The following is a 22,777-nucleotide window of genomic DNA, read 5'->3' on the forward strand; positions in this document are numbered from 1 at the left end:
AATATGACATATTTTAGGTTGAAATAGCAGTGAATAATGTTAATGTGTGAGTGTTTTAATACATAAAATAAAAATATATTATAAATATGATTTGAGGTTGATTATACAAATATGAGTGTATTTAAATATATAAATATATATATACTAAATTAAAGAAAGTAAACATTTTAAGAAAGTAAATAAAAGATAGAATATTTTGATTTGAGGTTGATTACAAAAATATGAGTGTATTATTTAAGGATATGGAGTGAATTTATATTTGATCAGATGCAGAAGCCTCTAAGTGTCGTCTGAAATTTTCATCTAAAATGACCATTTTTATCAGACTCCTATGCTTAACTTCAGTAATTTAACTTTAATGGCAATGTATAGGTCCTTTTCAATGCCAATATAGTGATAAAAATGCCTGATAAAAATGCTCATTTTAGATGAAAATTTCAGACGACACTTCATCCAGAAAACCAATCTTCTGATAGATAGATAGATAGATAGATAGATAGATAGATAGATAGATAGATAGATAGATAGATAGATAGATAGATAGATAGATAGATAGATAGATAGATTATACTGGGGTCGCTTCAACCTGCGGCCATGAAAAACAACTACTGGTCGACCAACATTGTTTTTTTGACAGCCGATGCCTATATCTTGGAAAGCAGGGTGGCTGATGGCCAATATAAAGCCGATATAATTTTATTCATTTTATTTAATATTTAAGAAATTTTTAATTCTTTTCTTACCTTCCCGATGGGTTTGGGAGAGTCCCAGCTCCTCTCTATTGATGGGGGTATCTGGTAAATGTCTTGTGTCTGGTTCACAGAGGGTGGCACCTGGTACACATCCTGCCCTGGACATAGCCCTCCGGCAGTGGGTGGCACCTGGTAGATGTCCTGGCCTGGAACATTAATGGAGGGGGGCACTTGGTAGACATCATGTGGGGTGGGAGGATACTGTGCCTGGCTTTGCTTTTGTGCCACAGCAGGGGCTTTGGGTTGGGGCAATGGAGGTTGGGGGCCGGTGGGCACCTGGTAGAGGCTGGAGGGGGCGGGCAGACCGTGGCTGGGGGGGAGCATGTAGACGCCATCTGGGTTGGTCGAGTTGGCAGAGCTGGAGGAGAAGGCCGGGTGCATGGCCGTGTACTGGGACGCAGGGGAAAGATTGTAGGCACTCTGAGGCAGGTTTAGATGGCTCTGGGTTGGGCTTGGTTGGCTCATTGGCTGCTGTAACTGCTGCTGCTGCTGTTTATCATACATGCCCACAAGGATCTTCAGCCGGTTGCCAGGAACAATGCCTTGACGGCCGTGTAGTGAACAGAGCCACCAGCCTTCCAGCCCCTGCGTATCCCGCTCCAGGACGGTCATGATGTCGCCCTTGCGAAAGGACAACTCATCTGGAGACTCCGCCACATTGTCGTACAGGGCCTTTGCCAACACATTCTACAAGAGAAAAGAGAGGAAGAGATTAAGTTTGGTTCACAATTGATCTCGTATTACAACAGGATCATCAGGATCTCCAATGCTCACCAAGGATGCATTTATATGATTAAAAATAGTTATTACAGTAATATTGTGAAATTTTATAACAATTGAAAATAACTATTTCTATTTTTTTATTAAAATGCAGTTTATTTCTGTGATGCAAATCTGAATTTTTTGCAGGCATTACTCCAGTCTTCAGTGTTACATGATCCTTCAGAAATCATTCTAATATGCTGATTTGGTGATCAAGAAATATTTCTTATTATGGTACTGTATATATAAAAATCACAAATATTTATATAATACAATATATATTTATGAGAAACTTCCTTTCAATTTTTTGACCTTTTTGAACTTCAACATGCAGTAAAACACCAAGATGATAATTGAATTTTATAGTTATAAAATCCAAGATCACTTGTGATCAGATCACCCAAGATCTTAATAGCAGGCGTAAACAGGGTCTATGACTGTAGTGCAATGCTCCATTGATTTTTACATTTTGTCTATTTGCTCCAAACCCCTTCCCGGCGCATTTACACACCACAGACTCCATCTGTCCTCTTGTTTACAATGCCACCCACAAGTGTGGCTCATCTTTGACAAATATTTGCAATTCGGTCCCTTGGACTAGCACAACCCCTTTTCTCTGGCACAAGAACGCTAGAGCCTGGCACAGTGCCAATAGACACGTGCTCTACGTGCCACTTTAATAAAGCCACAGTCAACCAAAAGCACTCCATCACTGTTCTCTCAACAAAATCACAGCGTTTGATTGGCTCATTGTGATTGTTCATTGTGTGCTATGCAAACCCCCTACAACTGTTAAAGGGAAAAAAGAAAGAGAGGAATAGAGTAGTTTAGCTTCAATCAAGACAAAACATCTCTGCTATTGAGTGATTCAGTGGAGGGTCTTTGTGCAGGAGAACAGTAAAGAACAGCTAATTTCCAACACAGAGAGCTCTATGTCCCCTTCGTACCCCCGTCTACAGCTCTCTTACCGTGAGTTCACAGTGGGTTGTGAGAGTTTTGAGCTCAAGCTAACAGGTGATTGATGCAGCGCAGCAGATAGCCAGCAGGTGTTTGATTACTAACAGACATCTCCTGTCAGGAGTCAGGACACACGCTGCCTTCAAGTCTTGTACAAATGATCATATTTACGGGACGAGCACCACATGAATGCAATCACAAAGTTGTGATTACCAGTGGGAAACTCTTTTTGGACTGGAGGCATCAATTCATGTATCATGGCAGAAGCAAACTGATATTTATTACATAGTTTGCATTGTGAATGTTGACCATACATCTTAGTTTGTATTCATTACTGTTACTGATACAGTAGCAATAAAGTTTGCTATAGAAAAAAAAAATTGACTCAATTAGTTTAGGAGAAATCAGTCTTGTTCTATAAAAATGTTTCCCATAATTCTCTGTGGTGGCAGGAGAACATTTTTGGTCTTTGTGTTCTTGTGCTAGAGTAAGAAATAAGAAATTGTGATACTGAAGACTGGAGTAATGGCTGCTGAATATTCTGATTTGCATCACAGCAATAAACCACATTTTAAAATATTTTAAAATAGAAAACAGTTATTTTACAATGTAATCATATTTCACAATATTACCATTTTTATTATATTTTTGATCAAATAAATGCAACCTTGTTGAGACTTCTTGTAAAACCCTCACAAACCTAAAGTTTTGTTTGTTACTGTACTTCACTGATGATGTAAAAGTGTATTTTTGAGAATGTATCCACACATTTTGCCACTGGAACATGGAAAAATCTGATATGACATATTCAGTCAAAATTGTACATTATCAGAGCACCTTTGTCTTTCTGTTTTTTAACATAATATCTGGGATAGTAGGTGATGTGAAATGAGATGCAGTTATAGCCAGCCTACAGCTACGTCTTTCTTCAGGATCCCTGTGGTATGATGCTAATTATGCACCTCTGTACACAGAAACTCCCCAGTGCCCACAATATCTGGAATTGTGCCATACAAACTGCGCTCAATGCAACATTTTTTGGCCTTGTTTGCATCGTTCAGTGCTGAAACAATGCAGACAGCAAAGAACCAACGCTATCAGCAGGCGCAATTCATTCTGTGTGAATCCCTCCCTGTGTCTTTTAAAGGTCTGTATCGAGTGCGGCGGTGCTCTGATGAATGGTGACTCTGTGCTCGGAGCTGGAGGAGAGAGAGGAGAGGCTCACGGAGCGCATATCTGACAGATGAATGCCCTTCCTGTGCAGCCAGGGTGAGGGACAGTCCCTGTAGTGTCTCCCTTAAAGCCGGAGGAGACCAAGGCTGGACACAATAGCGTCCGAGAGGTTTTACTGCCTGCGAGCAGCTGGTTGAGATGTCACCATGTAGTGTTGGCACACGCATGCACACACAGGGCACTGATGCACGTATAGATGTAGGAATACATGAATGTACACGTACAAATGCATGCATACATACCTCCACAGCCCCCTCTATTCATTCAAACTCACACACACAATACCAAAATAATGAGAAGCACTAAGACCAGCTGAGAGAGCTCATTAACTCCATGGGCTTCTCCATAGAGGCAGTTTAAGCCATTCTTTGGGGGTCTTTGTAAAGGAATGGGACATTCTTACTAGGGCTGAGCAGTATACGCAACAGCAGGATTTTTTGTTGACGAATAGAGATTTTGCTATAGCATATATAGACATAAGCAGGACTATCAGTATTATTAGTACTACTATTAATAATAATTACTGTAAATGCACTCTAAAACAAGTAGGATAATCACTACTTGAAATGTCACAATTTCCACATTAATATTAAACTGGTAAAAATGAATAATCTTTGTCTTTTGGTTTACAACCGAGGTCCAAAAAACAAAAACTTAAAGTTATGAAGTATGCAATTTTAATTAGTTTGTCTAAAAATAGGAATTACTGCATAAAATTAAATTAATAATAAAAAATGAATATATCATAAAATATATTATAAATAAATCAATTTGGTCAAACAGCTCACTTCTAGTTCTGACTCTATGAATATGTACTGACAAACATGCTGAGGTTTGATTCAGTTCTTCCTTCAGATATGGAGTAGATTTACATCCTTCCTGATGAGGCTGACACTAATGAATAAATTAATTAGGTGATTGACATTGTTGTTGCAGCATTTGGATAGAAACCCTCAGAGAAGAATTTCCTGTTACTTGATGTCTTTGTCTTTCTTCTGCCGTCTTATCTCACTTGCCTTCTCTGCCTTTGAAAAGCGGAAGCAAATTGCAGTAGAAAAGAAGTGCTGTGTGCTTTCTGGGCTATTCTACACTCTTTTTTCATGAGAATATTTTCCTGCCAAGCAAAAAGGCTCTGGAGGACTGATGACATCACAAGCTGTTGAACTCTGCCTCCATTACAGAAAGTATGCCAAGCCTCTCTGTCTGTCTCTTTCTGTCTCTCTCCCACTTCTCCACAATTCAGTCTCTCTTTCTCTGTCGATCTGGACACAGGACGTTTAGGGAGTGATTCACAGGTGTTTATATGTAAGGGCAAGTCGATGATTCAGTGACAGTGAACATTTTCTCATTTGTTGGGAATGAGCACAGGAGAACACAAGCACATCAGCATTAAGATAACAGCAGGAGGATAAATGAAGGAAAATAACAGAGATGGGAATATTTGACTATTGATCAATGGATCAGCCCAGGATAAATCACACCCTTCATTTGCGACAATTATAAAGTGCAACGGTAAAGCACTGTACATTAAACAACGACAGAAAATGAGTTTGTTCCACAAGGGTGTTTTCTGGTGTACATCCACATTGATTAAGCAGTAATGGGAAGCTGCTTTGAAAATACTTCGAGATATTCATCACTAAAAGCTCTCCATATCACTGTATGCTGCGTATGCTCTTCTGTATCATCCGTGCCACAAGGATGCGCTGTTTTCTTTCAAATCAAAGCTAAATACACTTAGAAACCATGCATCCTTGTGGCACGGATGATACAGAAGAGCATACACAGCATACGGTGATATGGAGAAACACAGAGGAGACTGCTGAGAAAGGAATTGTTGAATAAAGTCATTATTTTTGTTTTCTACGATTACAAAAAGTGTTCCCGTCGCTTCACATAACCCAGATTGCACATGACATTTTAGGACAGAGCATTTTTTTTAAACTATAAATCTATGTGTAAAATTTAAATATAAAAACAATACAGCATTAAAGACAGTATAACATTTTAACACACTACAATGCTACTTTTTGGAAAAAGTATCTTGTTACTGGAAAAGCTTCATTGTTTTGACAGTGGCAGAGTTACTGTCACGCTACCGTAAGTTTGTTACTGGCCAACACTGTTATCAAGGCATTGTTTGAGAAATAGTAAAGAGGCTCGTATAAGATCATCACCATGGAAATGTCCAGGTCAAACACTTTTCCTGTGGCTAGAGCAGACAGAGACTAATGCTTAACATTATTATCTTTAGAGAATGACAGAGAAAGGATAAAAGAGATGTAGGAAGAGAATGGAGAAGAAAAGGAAACTGATCATCCAAAGGATGAAACGTTCATCCATTTGCATTTAAAAGGGTCAAGAGCGCGGGAGCATTTAGAAGGCCACATGTTAAAGGCTTAAAATAGTTCCTTAAAAATGTAAAATCCTGTCATCATTTACTCACCCGTATTACTTTTTTAAAAACTGATTTTTTTAAGAATATACTGGTCACCCATTTGGAATAATGAAAGTGAATGAGGACTAGGGCTGTCAAATGACTACACAGTTTTATTATAGTTTCTGCATACTTTTTTAAATAATGGCACTTAGAATGACTTGAGGGTGAGTAAAGGCCTGTTCACACCAAGAAAGAAAACTACAAAGACAACTATAACAATAATTATATTAGCATTCTGTCAAGCTCTTTAAAGTCGGGTGGATTCTGATCTGATCTGTCATTGTTTTTATCATTCATCAACTGGAAAAAAAACACCTCTGTTGTTATCATTATAGTTATAATATGGACTTCCCTATTCTAACAGACTTATCATTATAGGTATTGGCCTTGGCGTGAATGGGCCTTAAATGATAACAGAACCCTTATTTTCGAATTAGAATCTCTTTAATAATTGGGATAAAAGTGACAGAGATGGAAAGAGGAAGAAATGTTGAGAATGAAAGAGAATTCCGCAGGATGGAGGGAAGAGGAAAGAGGGATGTGGACCTGTGAGAGAGGGAAGGAAGGAAGGAGCCAGACAGAGCCGCTGAACAGGAGGTAATGTGGCAGCTGCTGGAGCGCGCTCTGTACAGACAGGTCAGTGAGTGTGTGTTCGTATTGTTATGGGGGGTTGGGCTGAACAGCTTTGGTCTGGTGCCTCTACATGACCCCGTGGGACAAACACTAGTAAAGTTAGCAAGGTGGGGGCAGGTAGTGTTTTTGTGAGTGTGTGAGAGCTCATTAGCTTGAAGGGCACGGAGACAGTATACGAACACATCTAAACCAAACGTGAAAACACACCACAGCTACAAAACATCTCGTGAACACAGTCATTGTAAACTAGGAAATGCATAATTTAGTTGTTGTGCAGTGTTGTTTTTGGTAACTAAAACTATTAGAAATCATTTTTGGTGATTAAAATAAAGCTGACATAAATATTAGATAAAAGCGTAAAATAAAAATTAAAAAAGTTTTAAAAAAGAACAAAATTTCACCCAACTATAATAAATGTCAAAGTACTAAAATTACTAAAACTGAAATAAAAAATTTATTAAAATGATATTGAAATATTTTTTAAAAGACTATTGAACAAAATAACAAAAAAATTACCAAATCACTAAAACCTAAAAAAAAAAAAAATTAACTGAAAATATAAAAATAAAAGCTAATTCAAAATTTATTATAATAGTATGTGAATAATATTCAAATAACAATAAATGTCAGCTGACATTAGAGGGTTTTTTTTTAGTTATTGTATAGGTGATATTGGATATTATTTTGCATGCTCAGTTCAGCTACTGTTACATTTAGATTATTTTTGTCATCTAACATTCATTTAACATTAATCTTTAATGTAAATTATTATTTTTATTTAATAATACTTGAATGTAATCTTTAGCAAATCTCAAAATGAATATACATTTTTCATACCGTACATCATAAGGTTATGTCTAATTTTACTTGTAAAATTTAAAATCATTGATGTTAAGTTTTTTTTATACAAAACAGTTTCAAATTTTTATATGAGCCATTATAGGTTGTCAGCCATAATATGACAATAGGACATAAAATATCATATGATCTATACATTAAAATAGCGACCATAATTTTAGTGCAGCGTGATCACAAACGAAAGCGAAGCTGCACACCTGAGTATTGATTGTTTAACTTGAGTGAATGATCATCATCCAGGTACAGATCTAACCAGCCGTGTTTTTGTCCCTCATGGCTTGGTTTTCATTCACACCAAATTAAAGATAGAGTCTCATCTGTCTCAGGTCTATTAACATCACACATCCACCTCCTGAGCTCTGGGAGAAAACATTCCCTACCTCATCAAAAGTTTTATAGGTTTAAAAACAGATGAGTGCTGCAGACAAAACAAGGCCATCTCTGTTTTGTCGCTCACAAAAGACACCTGAGCTTTCATCTGAGCTGTGTAGCCAGAACATATAAGCGGTTTCTAAATTCTCCCATCTATATATGAGGCTTGGGTGTTATTCTGCGGTAAGGTTGTTATTCTGAGGGGCTTACTGGTTGCAGAAGTAGCAGGTTGGCTGGAGTAATTATAAGGCAGGTGGAGTTTGGAATGTTAAGCTGTTGTAGACACATTTTCAGACATATACACAAAAAGCAGACGCTTTATCAGACAGCAGCGACAGTCATCAGAGCTGAGACTCAGAGATGTGATTCAGACAGCCAGACATGTGTTTGGACGTTTTTCAGTCATGTATGACACACACACACACGGAGAGAAGGTCAAAAAGAAATAGACCACCTAATAATGATTTAGTCATCATTTGTTAACCCTCATGCTGTTCCAAAAAGTATGATTTTATTATGAAAACATCTACATTTCTGTCCACAGAAACAGCATCAGGGTGAGTAAACAATGAAAGGACTTCCCCTTAAAGATCACAATAAACATGTCTTTTTCTCCTGAGAGAACTTCCATGTACAGACAATGCAAAAAATATTCAGACACCAGATATAATTTTTGATATTTTTTACTAGTGGGTGCATACCGTATTTAATTTGTGTAAGTGAGGATAGCAAAATAAAGTAAACTGTGACATATTATAGCAAAAAATTATTCATACAGTGGACTACCAGTAAAATTAATTAAAACAAATTTGGGACCAAAAATTATTCCCACTTTGACCTGACCATGTTTTGCTTAAGTGTTATCTGACATTATCGCGATGAATGTGTTCTGACACATGCAGTTTAACTCTGAGTACTTTATTACCATATTCTGAACTATAGTAAATAAACTGTGATAATGTGTGAAATGTTGAAGGTGTCTGAATAAATTTTGGTTTAACTGTATATGAACTGGATGAATACCTCTTTTAAGGGATTAAATCATGCTTGAAATATACCATGTAAGTGGGACACAAACCTGCTCTATTTACATGAAGGGACCTGAAAATTTCGCCAGAAAGGAAGACAACAGTAGAAGGTTGCTGGCAGAGACAAACAGAGGGCCAGTGGCCTGCTCTATTTTCACTATATAGGTGAGTTTACAACAGACAAGAACAGACTTGAACACCTACAACAGGCCTGCGGAGGAAAAGAGCAAAGACTTGGAGGCACATAATTAATCATTAGTTTGAGTGTGTGTACAAACCTAAGCAAAAAATAGACAATAACAGATGGTACAGTCATAGTTTATGGCATAATTATGAAGAAATGTGATTTATATATATTCTGAAACGTAATATAATTAATAGTGTGGCATTTTTGGAACACCTTATTATATACTTATTTTATTTTTTTACTTTTTAAGCAAAACTTCATTTATTTTTAAGAAATCTCTTATGCTCACCAATGCTGCATTTATTTGATCAAAACTACAATAAAACTATTAAGAAAAATTATTATTATTTAATAATAATTTTTTATATATTTTAAAATGTAATTTATTCTGAGTGCTGTTTTTCAGCAGCCATTAGTCTCCAGATGATACTTCAGAAATCATTCTAATACGCTGATATGGTGCTCAAGAAACATTCCTCGTTATTATCAACATTGAAAGTAGTTTACACAAAGGTTTACTGTTTAATATTTTTGTGAAAATCATCAGAGATTTTTTTCAGGATTCTATGATGATTAACAAGTTCAAAAGAACAACATTTATTTGAAATAGAAATCTTTTCAAATGTAATATTTTGATTTGTAAAGATATTTTTTTGTCTTTACTGTCACTTGGGATTGCAATTTTACAAATCCTTGCTGCATAGAAGTTATAAGCTCTTTAAAAACAAAATCTTGCCGACACCACACTATGGCATGTCATATTTAGAAATGTCAGTGTGTGTTTGTAGCATTCTCAGTTCAAGTTCAGGCCCATCCTTTCATTACTAACACATTCCACAGCTACAACTAAACACAGATATTAGCCCATATTCCATGCCTTCAGCTCACCTCACACCCCACCAGACACACAGTCACACTTCCATACTGTATGTCTTTTTTATTCATGTCCTCAATACAGTCAACACTAATGCACACATGCAGACACCACTGTTGATTGATGCATCCTCTACTGCATACACACTTTGTGATTCACAGCCAGACAAAAATCACACAATCACATCCAAATCCTAAAAACACAGCTCATCCCACAAACACAACTGCATGCCTATGTGCACTTAACATCTTTCATTTACCATCCATTTCACTCGTGTTCACTGGAAAACACACAACGACACCTCCTATGCCACTCCTTTCCTGGCAGGGTGAGGTTGCCACACCCTCTTCAAAAAAAAACAGCTCTGATTCTTGTAGCTACAGGCTAAGACTAAGTGTTGGTTTACTGCCAAAGTTTTTCCACGGCAACACAATGCTGATGTGTGATCTTTACAGCATGATTTACAGTGCTGGGCGGTCAAAAAGAGATAAACGTAATTGTAACAAGGACAGGGAATTTTCGTTAAGACTGCAGCGTGTGCTATAAACACACTTTCTTCTTCAACCTGAGCAAAGAACCTTTATCCCTGCACAAACATGTCCAGAATCCTTTCTATCCCAAACAATAAATCCAAAAATGATAGGCTTCAATGAAACACGATGACTTCTTTCCAGTGCTGAGCGTCACAGTGACCTCAAACAGTCATTCCGCAAGTTCAATAACAGTGACGAGGCCATAAACTCAAGGAGGCCTGAGATACAAAGACAGGAAGAGAAGCTCTCACATGGAATGTGCATGACTACACAGGGTAAGACATAGCTATTGAAAAAATTACGATCATTTCATTATCTGCACTCACAATTGTATTGGAAACCCTTGATGTTGTCTCTTTGAAGAGTTCCAAGTCTTTGAAATAAGCTACTATAGGTTATTTATCATGCTTTGTTACAAAGCTTAGAGGAGAGACACAGAATCATATTCACTTTAAACTCTGGCAGCTAAACAATATCTGCCTCACATGTTAAATGAGATGAAGGACAGGGCTGTTAAAAGACCCATAGGAAAGAAAGATCACAAATGAGTTCTCTTAAATTTCTTAATTGTATCTCTTAGACAGATATAAGGTTAACACGTGTTAGGGGGAAAAAACTTAAACCAACATGAACTGATTTTCTTGTCTTTGTTGATCCCTATTAGGAGGCTTTAGGGTGGTTTTGGGCTCTTTTCTAGCTAAACACCAACTTAAACCAGATAATACCAGCCTAAACCAGGTAGAACAAGCAAACAGTCTTATGATGGTTTAATTGGATCTTTTTCAAAATGGAGAGCAAATAATTTTCTCTTTAAGTTCTAAAACATTTCTCCCGAGGAAAAAGACCCCAGAAATCATCAAAATTGCTCAGATTTGGAAACTGGAATGAAATATTTCACATCAAATTCTTCCTTGACAAATTATTAAGCTTTGTTATCCAGATTTTTTTAAACTTTAGGCTATAGTATGTGAGAGAAGTTGTTAGATTGGAGGAAATGGAATTTCAGATATATATTTTATCTAAAATGCTGTCATTTCCCTTTTAAGATGGTTTAATCTGTGTCTAAAAAACTTAGAGAGTTAAACACAGTGCAACTGGAAACCATTAACTAATTTAATACGTAGGCATCACATGCGTGATGTTACCATAGGGATTGATTTTGGTCTCAGATCAGCGGATCTTCGACACAGCTTGATGCTGACATCCATGTGTGCATGATTATGAGAATAATGAGGATGAGAACTAGGTCCTGTCCGTCAGACCCCCCAGGAGATGATGGGAGGTTCAGGTCAGCGATGGGGAATTCCTCCCTCCTAAACTCAAGAGCTGGAGAGTGAGTCAGGATTGAGTCAGAGAGGCGACGCAGGGGGAGATGGACTCAGGTTACTCAGTTGTCTTCTAAAAAAAGGGGTCTTTCTCTTATTTAAAGATCCCTAACACAACATGACTCAACATTCTTAACTTAGCAACTGATTCAGCCCAGTTATCTCAACTCGAGAGTGATCTCAATAAGTCAACAGCCCACTCACAAGTGTATGTAACTCCTTTCCTTCATCACAGACCACCTCAGAAGGAACAAATATAAACTTATAAACTGACTCTGGTTTCAACAGACTATAAAACTGACAAATTTCCAACACAAAAAAAATGAAAAGAAAAAGAAACGCCTTGGAATTTAAAATAAAATAAATAAATAAATCAACTAAAATCCAAAAAAATAAAATTCATACTCTTCATACTCCAAACTTCTTAAACACCCAGTTATTATCTGTTTTCAATGACAATCTGATAATCTAATAACTGACCATAACCATTTCAAGGTCCATTTCTATGGCCGGGGAATATCCCAGCCTCTGCAGGGGGTGAATCTCAGTGTCCAGATTCCTCACAGAAGGAAATACAGTACAATCCAACTCTCAAGTCCAAATACCAAAGCACTGTGTCATTCCTGAACTTTTACAAGCTGAATGAGCGCCAATACTTTCAAACAATGGCAAGGATGGATGCTTCGGCCCGTCACTTCTTGCTGTTCTTCTCTCCTTCTCATTTTTCTCTCTCCCTCCTTCTTTCCCCTGCTTCTTTCCATAAAACCTTAATCTTTCAGCTTTCTCCTGAGTCAGCAGAGAAGCTCACAGCGGCAGGGCTCCTTTTCCTTCCACTCTTCCCCCTGTTATGCCTGCTTTCTCACACTCTCTACTAAGCTTTCAAAACTCGCAGCTCCTCAAGAAAAGGCAATTTTTAAAAACCCTAGACTACGCATATATATTCCACTGGCCTTTGTGTGAAGTGTTACAACAATTATTATTGCCTCTTTTTAGAGATTTTTGAGCTTCTAGTCTACTTGTTCTGATTTGTTGCTGTCATAAACACCTTAAAAATGATAACTGTTAAAATGTTTAAAAACGTCCCAAGTAGAAAAACTAAGAAAAAAAAGAAGATATGTTAAATGTGTCTCTTTTGTTTTTCTTCTGTCCACTAAGACTAAACTTCACCATCCACTCCAGATCCACTACCCGAGGGCATTTAGCATAACCAACTTAAAGCGTTCACACAACAATGAGAACAGCAAACACACTCACCAGATAATTCATTTTCAGCCCCGCTGCGTGAGTCTCTGGGACTCCAGACAGCACTTAACTGCCTGAGATCTGACCCCCGATGAAAACTCCCTCGGACCGTCCAGGTCTTTGTCAAATCTCTCCGCGTTTCCGTCAGGCAGAAAGTCCGGGCAGTTCCTAACACATTCTCCAATTCCGTGATGTCAGAGGGCAAGAATGAGACTGTCCCATATACTTCTCTCTCTTGAACGCGCTTGCTCTCTCTGCGTCCGTCCTGTGCTCTTTCTCTCCCTCCCTCTCCGGCAAAAGGAGGAGGGAAGAATGCATAGGGTAACCTGACACCTTCACAGTTCCTTCTCAGTCCTGACATTCCCTCTCCCTGCTTCCCATTGGTTGAGGACTTTGTTCTTATGTTAATAAGCTTACCCTCTTCCTCCCCCTGCCTGTGAGGAATGTTTAGTGAACCTCTCTGTAGACCTGAGAAAGACACAGACATTGGGTTTTTTGGCCATCCACTGTACCCCTCACACACAAACACACAGCTTTGTCTAGACCCTTTCCTTAAGCCCCAGACTTTCTGTCGTCCCTCTTCTGCTGATTTTGTTTGTGCTTTTGAGCTAAAAGTAAAAAACCCCTTACACAACCCTTCCTTATTCAACAGGAAACAAAAAGATAAACCCCACTGACATTTGCAGTGTTTTGAAATGTTTAACCTGTTTTTTTCAGTATATATCTGACCTGAATTATTAAAGTATACCACTGTTTAAGAAAAGGATGAACGGGGGAGATGGGTAGACTTTGTATGGATCCTGAGAGGAATAATTGTTATTTACTTAACGTATCACTGAAGCAAAACTCAATTGTTATTTTCTGTCTCCATTTCAAATAACATTAATTTAGTCATTTAATGTCATGGAAAGACACTGAAGCAAATAATTTGCACTATATTTCACATAATAAACAAAAACAAAGCTTGCTTTCTAACCCAGACATGAAACTAAAAAGATAATCAGGAGACATAAAACGCAATAAAATAAAATGCAATAAAACAAAATAGAATACAATAAAAAGATATATATAATTAATACATAGGCATCACGTACTGTATATATAAATATATAAAATCATTCTCCAATTCTCCCGTGAGGGAGTGACCAGGTCAGGGGGTCAAATTGGGACCCACATTTAAATCAATGTGGTAAATAGGCAAAAGCTACAGGTCCTAAAGGACCGTCTCCTGCAATTTACAGATATAGAATATCCAGGCCTCAAATAAATGTGAGGCATAAAGTAACTCATTGAAATGTAAGAGAGGTCACCGAAGAGAGGCACAGCATTCTCAAACTGCCATGACGTTGTATGGGCTGGTGCTGAGATCAGGAGAGCGGTCAGTCTTGCTTAATAATGAAAAAAAAAAATGCATTATGTGTTGCAGCCATGATGTAAATAAATATCAGTGACTTTTAATACCTGAATTGTAATCATGTCACAGGTAATTTGTTATCAAACTCCCAATGTTAAGTGGTTCAAGCACTCACATACATGCTCACGTATACTGATTCACGCTTCTCAGCAGAGCGGGAATTGAGACAGGGCCATGAATTACACAGTACAACTGGTGTCAAATCAGCATGATTCTCCCTAACTGAAAGTGCCGTAGGAATTTAAAGCCCTTATCTTCACGCAGCGGCTGTCTTCTCAGGCCACAAGTAGCCATGTCTGGTCTCCATGACAATTGAGCGGCACTTCATCTCACACTACGGGGTGGCTGCTATGCAAGATGGATTTCGATGGTTGAGACGACTCTTTCTAATATTCTCTGGGACGTTTGTTATTTATTTCCATCAACAAAACACAACATACAAAATAGCTCCCAACCAAATCATCAACTTCACGTGGATTTTGTCACCATAGAGATTAGGCTATCACATCAGACATCATTTCAATTAGCGCCCCACCCCCTCTTGCTCTTCAGCTAATAAGCCTCCTTCTGTCAGCGCCCACTAATCACAATCATGTTATATATCGGAAAGAGGGGGTGTTGGAGGTGAGCGGTCTAACTACATGTCACAAAGCACTAGAGAGGTGAAAACGAGACAGTCTTTGCTGCTTAACAGACCGCTGCACCCTCTTGTGAAAAGATTGGATTCGTTCTGTATAAAATATTCATTGACTAGAAAATGTGTGACGTCTGCAGTACCTTTGCCTCTGTTGGGGAGTATTCATGGCTCAGTGAGTGTGGAACAGTAGTTTGATTGTGCCTGAGCGGCCCGGTCTTGGTTTGGTCAGGCTGTCACACCTACACACAATGTTGTTGAGCTGGCAGCATATCGGCCGAGGAGTCGCGACCGCTGCCCAGTAGCCTCTGCAACCCCCTGCATACCACGCATGTCAAGAGATTCAGGGCAATCCGACAATAAAGGCTCAGCCAAGTTGGATCAGACCCGGCCACCCCAGAACAGACCAAGCATTTAGGGATACAGATGTGTGTCAGATAATGTGAATATGGAAATCCCATTTTCCTCTGAATCAAGGTAATGTTTCTATATTTTTCTTTTCTCTAACTTTCTGAACTGTTCCAAGAAGTAAAACATCTCCGTTAGGATTTCTCTACATCAGTCCTCTAAATTCCAGAAGAATCTGCTGGAAAATTCTGGTAGGAAGGTGAACTAGGATATATCTCGGAACAACAGGATGATTTATTTAGTTCATCCAAGCTTCAAGAATGAGCAGAATTCAGAACACTAGGTTTGTAAAAATGGCACACTTTGTTACAGTAAATTTTATTTATTTTATTATATATAAATAGAAAATTATATAACATAAAAGTATACATATAATTTTTTATATTCAATGTTCCTTGTTGGATCTGACATATTATAAACCTTTGTTATTTTCACATTGGTTGGAACCTTACCTTTCCTTCTACTGTTTTATGATACTAATTTCTGTCTATTCTAACTAACAAACTGATTTATTTTAAATTAACATTGTTTTACATTTTTTAAATATTAAGTTTATAAAGTATTAAAGTAAAATTGTGTCCAATAATAAGCCTTTAATAAGTTTAAATTTACTGACAATATTGATAAATGGCTGATAAATTGTATACCATTTAAAATATTATACCAGAAATTAATCATTTTAATTTAATCTATCTATCTATCTATCTATCTATCTATCTATCTAAATACTGAGAAAAAAATAGAATATTGTCCAATAACTGGTATGATACTGATATATTGTGCAACCTTAATTTAATAGATTTATTTTCAGTTATTTTCCTTTAACACCTATGAAAACCTAAAAGCATCTGTGTGCCAAAAGCATCTGTTTAAAATAGTTAAAAAATGTGGGAAATTAAAAATAGGATTTTTTTTCTCCAAAAGTTCAGAAGTTTTAGGTTCTCCAATCAACAAGTTACTTCCTTTCTCCAATATTTTGAACTTACCAATATGACCACAATATCGCAGTGCCATTTGAACAAGCTAGATTGACTTGAGTACATCTGAGCTCTTCTTTATGGCTTGTTATGATGAATGCTTTGACAAGTCTGGCTAAAATTAGACCCAAGATCCCTGTCAAAGTCAAACCAAAAACTCAAAGCATTTCCTGTGTCTGAATGAGGACTGTATTGGGAGCTTCATTCTTTGGTGCCACATCATCAAGAATTACCAATGCAGCTTCTGAAAACAACAGCAGCGGCAGCAGCATCCTGCCCATGATGCACTGCTCTACACTCTGCTCCGAGAAAAAACAATGTACATCCTTGTATTGAGACATCCGGTCCCCCAGCCAACAGCAATATTCAAGCAGCTTTAAAGGACAAAAGAATAAAGAGTTCCTTTCTTTGTTGGGACTGTCAGGCCCGCTGCGCAGTCTGTCACCGAGGCCTTTCAACTACTTATGATGAAAAAGAGAGAAAATCCTCAGCCACACACTCACATGAAAAAGCACGCACACATACTTGCTTAAAAGTACAGGTCTAAATAAACACACAAACATGTACCACACAAAACAGGACGATCATTCGTCCTACAGGGCACTACAGCAGATACAGTGACCGGCGGACAGGCAGCTTTCCAAAACCCCCTCTGGAGTGTTTGTGGTCTTCCCTTATCCACAAACAGAGGATATGCATCTGTAACTGTACAGAACAGGAAAAAACATGACCAAGCCCCTATGAAAATCAACTCCAATCTAAATCAGCTCTGTTTTACACATTTAACACACAACAGGAGAAACACGGATTTTGAAACAAATAAATATTTCTAATTTTATAGGTAATAATAATAATAAATGTAGCCCAGCTAGGGTTATTTATTATCTCCTAAATGCGTAATTTATAATATGTAAATGTTTCTGACTTTCAAGGGTTAAACTGTTATAACTGTTATGTGGTTATATACGTGTGCCGCATTTCTCTTGAACTAATGTTATGTAGATTACGGTAAAGTTTATGTGAGGTGTACTCTCTCAACATGTGGGACCAGCATGTATGTTTTATTTGTGATTGGATATTGGTTTACTTGCTCCCGCCTATGTGAGGGTATTGATAATTCTGATTGGTAGAGGGAGAAAAAAAGATTGAGGCAGATCGGAAAGAGATGTCGTATTTTTTCCTCTGGTGATTCTGAGGGAAAAATATACTCAAATAACTGCTGACTAAGTGGTCAAAGAGTATATTTAGTATACAGAAAGTGTTAAAGAACGTTTCTGTAATTTGTTTCATTTTTATACTTTCACTAAGAGTTTAAACAGACTTATTTTATTGCCGCTGTGTGCACTGTAATCTTTTCTTTTACGTCGAGTAAAATCTATTCGCGGGATCTGGTTTTATAAATCGTTCCGAGGAAGACGACTACAGTACGAGGAACCAGATAGCGTTCTAAATCCCCTCGTGGTTTAGAATTCCTCTGGCATCGCGGGATTCGTAATCATTCAGCGGACAGCTGGTGAGACTACAGACACATACGGAGTGTCTAACGTGATCGGTGGACAGCGCGTGTGCCGAAACGGGAATACACAGGTACATTTGTTGGTTTATTTAGCTCTTTGGAGCGAAGAGGCCATTTGTTGGTTTTCACGGCCACACCGTTCTCAAGCAACGACACAGGCCTGCGACAGGTTGGGGTTTTTGAAGCTAAGAGTGAGTGTGGGCCCACATTACATATTTGTTGTTTAATTTGCTCATTGATTTACCCTGAGTGTATTCTGCATTTTGAGTTTTGAGATTGTATTATAGATCCAAAGGGGATTATATTACAGATTTTTTTGCAGATACAAAATTGAATATTGATATTTGAGTATTATATTGGAATTTCTGATCTAGGAGGATTAAAGGTGATTTTGTGTGAAAGGAAATACACAACAGACATTTAAGAATTTCATTTAATCCTTTTATTTATTTATTTTTATTATTTTTTTTTACAATATTTCATTATTTCATCTGTCTTTGTTAAATAAAATCACTTGTTAATTGACAAGAACTTACTTTTTTTTTTTCCATATAATAGTGTTGCAGAAAGATAATCACTGAACATCTTCATTTAAGTAGGGTGATCAGGGGGGAAAACAGGAAGGAAGTAAATTAGTTAAGTCGAGAGACACATTATTAGAACCCGGTGCTCCGCCCATCAAGGAAGAGGGTAGGGGGCGCTACATATTTATGGGGGCTCGTCCGGGATCTCTTACTTCCTGTCATCAGCTGACCTTAAAAAACAAGAACAGAATTAAGTATTAAGTTTATTTTAGTGAATTGACCATCACTAACCAGAGCTCCAAGCATGGCTTTTGCACAGGACCCAATTCTGCTGGCTGAATTGTCCAAATGGTGTAAGGAAAAGGAGGTTGAGGAGAATCATGGCATACTGTTAATAGGAGTGCCTGCTCAGACTGATGTGATGTTTATAGAAGAGACATTGCAGACTGTAAAAGCTTTCGGCAGGGTTCGTGTGAGAGACTCAAGATCAGGACCCAGTTCTAGTACTATTTTGGTGCTCTGTGAATGCCGAGAAGTCATTGATCCAACTCGAATTCCACCAGAATTACTGCCTGCTCCAGGAGAGGAAACTTGGAAGGTAGTAGTGGCTTCAGCTGAGGGTCCAGTTTCAGAATTTTCAAAGAAACTGTCCATGTTCTTAAGTGAAGAGGGAAAATCTATGTCTGACTTGCAAGCTCTATTCACTCAGTCGGGCTCTACCACTAGTTCTCCTGAATCTATCATACGCGCCGTGGGTGAACTATTGGAGAAAACCTCTAAACCATCGACTGATGCTAGTGCTTATCGCCGATTACGTACCTTTTCGGGTACTGTTCCCACTCCCACAGGAGAGGAAAGTTTGGAAAACTGGATGGAACAAGCCAGGTTGATGACTGTAGAGTGCGAATGTTCTGAAAGAGAAAAAAGAAGAAGAATAATGGAATGTTTAAAAGGCCCAGCCTTGGATATTGTTAAGGCTGTCAGATTTTCAAGTCCTGATGCTAGTGCTTTGCAGTATCTGGATGCTTTGGAGAATACGTTTGGGACATTTGAATCTGGAGAGGATCTTTACTTTGCTTTCCGTCTTCTTCGTCAATCATCAGGAGAGGCGTTGTCTGATTTTCTGAGACGATTAGAGAAATCTTTAACTAAAGTGGTCCAAAGAGGAGGATTGGCCCCACAGTTGATGGACCGCGTGAGGATTGAACAATTGATCCGTGGAGCTGTGGAAGCAGACCTTATGCTGCTGCAGTTGAGACTCAGGGAAAGGAAAGAACAACCACCTAATTTCTTAGCCTTACTGAACGAAATTAAGGAAGCAGAGGAGAATGAAGCTACCCGTCATAAGATCAAAACCTCAGTAAAGCCCATTCATCTGAGGACTGATGACAAACTGAGCTCTTCTGTGGTGGAACAATTACGTGAAGAAATACAGGAGTTAAGGTCCAGAGTGGAAGGCGATTCTGAGAAGAAACCTGTTGCATCATTGAGAGTGGAGTCTAGAGACCAACATGTTAAGAAAAGGGTGGAAGTTCAGGAAGAGTCTGAGGTGCAATTGTTAAAAAAGCAGGTTCAGAAGTTACAAGAGCAACTCTCAGTGATGAATGTGAGCTCTACTAAGCAGTCACCACAGGACGTGTCGAATCCGAAGCCAGTCCAGTTTCGAAATCAGGGAAGATCCTCAAAGAATAGAGAAGATTTGTTCTGCTACCGCTGCGGAGAGGATGGGCACATTGCGACAAAATGTAAAGCTCCAGAAAATACCACGCTAGTGATACAGAAACTAGTGCGCTCTCTCCGGCAAGCTAAATCTGAGAGAAGTAGATCGACCGGAAACACTGTTTCTGCCAATAGTTTTAATTGTTCCTTTGATCAGAGTGAAATGAACAGCAATGAAGCAAACTCTCTTCCCAGAGGACTAGTGGGTCCCGTTTCTAACATTCCTGTGAAGGTGAATGGATGCCCATGTACAGCCCTTCTTGATAATGGCTCGCAGGTCACTATTGTCTTTGAACAATGGTATTCCAAATACTTATCCCCAGTTCCTATTCAACCACTGACTGGATTGTCTATTTGGGGACTAAGTGAATCAAGTTATCCTTATAAGGGCTACATAGTGGTAGATGTCTCCTTTCCTGCTACACTCACTGGTGAAGCAGAGACCGTTTCCATCTTGGCATTGGTTTGCCCGGAACCACCAGGAACTCAGCAGGTTCCGGTTATCATTGGAACTAATGCAAACTTCTTCCAGCGACTGACTTCGCTCAATCCAGCCTCTAGTGTTTCAAATAAAGCCTACTCCTTGAGAATCCAATCAGAATTGTTTAAATTACCTGTGGCCCAGATCAAAGGGAGAGTGGAAGTCTCAGAATCAGATGAGGGACAAATATTGTGGACTGGACCAGGAGGGTTAACCATACCATCAAGAGGTGAGCGGTATGCAGTGTGCAAGGTAGAAATGGAGAAACAACTGAGGAAAGACATTTTTCTTCTTGAAGCATCCAAGGATAGCCAACTTCCAGCTGGAATTCTTGTTCCACCTACTGTACTTCATTCTTCCGACATGAATGTAGATAGTTTCAAACTACTGGTGTGCAATGATACCTCCCGAGATATCACCATACCCGTGGGAACGGTGATAGCCAAAGTATTTCCCACTGACACTGTCATAGTAGCGCAAGGAGTTCAGACTGGGCACAAGAGATTAGACCCAAAAATCTTTAAGTTTGGTGACTCGCCAGTTCCAGCCAATTGGAAAGCAAGGTTGAGAGAGAAGCTGTCGGAGCGAGGAATGGTGTTTTCTGTGACCGAATGGGATGTAGGGAGAGCTAAAGATGTGAAACATACCATAAGACTAAATGATTGTAGACCCTTTCGTGAGCGATCCAGAAGAATTGCACCAGCAGACATCGATGATGTTAGGCGGCATTTGAAAGACCTACTGGCAGCCGGGATTATAACGGAATCCAGAAGTCCGTATGCTTCTCCAATAGTCATAGCCCGGAAAAAGAATGGAGCCATCCGAATGTGTATTGACTATCGGACATTAAACGCCAGAACCATCCCTGATCAATACACAACCCCTAGGATAGAGGATGCTTTAGATTGTTTGTCAGGGAGTAAGTGGTTTTCTGTCTTAGACTTACGCAGTGGATATTACCAGATTGAGATGGCTGAGGAGGACAAAGAGAAGACTGCGTTCATCTGTCCTCTGGGCTTCTACCAATTTGAACGTATGCCACAGGGTGTGACTGGGGCTCCAGCCACTTTTCAACGCCTAATGGAAAAGGCTGTTGGAGACATGAATCTCCTCCAAGTTATCGTGTACTTGGATGATATTATTGTCTTTGGACGGACGTTAGAAGAACATGAAGAGAGGCTGTTGAAAGTGCTGGATAGACTACAAGAGTACGGTCTAAAAGTGTCCATTGACAAGTGTCAATTCTGTCAGCCGAAAGTAAATTATGTGGGGCACGTTGTATCTGCAGCAGGAGTATCTCCAGATCCTGAAAAGGTGAAGGCTGTCATTAACTGGAAAATGCCCATTGATTTGAAGTCTTTGAGATCTTTTCTTGGATTTTGTGGGTTTTACCGTAGATTTATCAAGAACTACTCTGCGATAGTAAGACCATTGACTGAGTTAACTAAAGGGTATCCTCCTGTAAAGGGTCAACGCCAAACGGCACCAAACAGAAAATACTACCAAGAATCTGAGCCATTTGGTGAAAGATGGGATAAGGCTTGCACAGATGCTTTCCATCACATTATTCATTGCCTCACACATGCTCCAGTGCTTGCGTATGCGGATCCCATTAAGCCGTACATATTACATGTGGATGCAAGTTTGAGTGGACTGGGAGCTGTACTGAACCAGGAATACCCAGAAGGGTTAAGGCCAGTTGCATATGCAAGCCGAAAATTGAGTACAGCTGAGCGGCATTACCCGATACACCAATTGGAGTTTCTAGCATTAAAATGGGCAATAGTTGACAAATTTCATGATTATTTGTACGGCGCAAAATTCACGGTTAAGACTGATAACAATCCCTTGACTTATGTGTTAACAAGTGCTAAACTAAATGCCACGGGTCATAGGTGGTTGGCTGCC

The 22,777-nt window shown here is 38.8% G+C and overlaps 1 protein-coding gene across 2 annotated transcripts in view; it reads right to left on the bottom strand.

The window, feature by feature from the left end:
• LOC109108845 (breast cancer anti-estrogen resistance protein 1-like) overlaps window positions 1–22,777 on the bottom strand; it is a 92,229-nt gene that overhangs the window by 28,896 nt on the left and 40,556 nt on the right. Inside the window, exons 1-2 of one of the 2 annotated variants that reach the window (XM_019121959.2) lie at window positions 13,209–13,762; window positions 744–1,439 (exon numbers count right to left, since the gene is read on the bottom strand). In XM_019121959.2, the coding sequence (XP_018977504.2) occupies window positions 744–1,439; window positions 13,209–13,220 (708 nt within the window). In that variant the 5' untranslated portion in view covers window positions 13,221–13,762. Of the gene's footprint in view, window positions 1–743; window positions 1,440–13,208; window positions 13,763–22,777 lie in introns of those variants that run through there. The other variant, XM_042775226.1, reaches the window with a different exon arrangement.

Source organism: Cyprinus carpio, chromosome A18 (assembly GCF_018340385.1).
Source record: "Cyprinus carpio isolate SPL01 chromosome A18, ASM1834038v1, whole genome shotgun sequence".
In the NCBI taxonomy this organism is placed as follows: domain Eukaryota; kingdom Metazoa; phylum Chordata; class Actinopteri; order Cypriniformes; family Cyprinidae; genus Cyprinus; species Cyprinus carpio.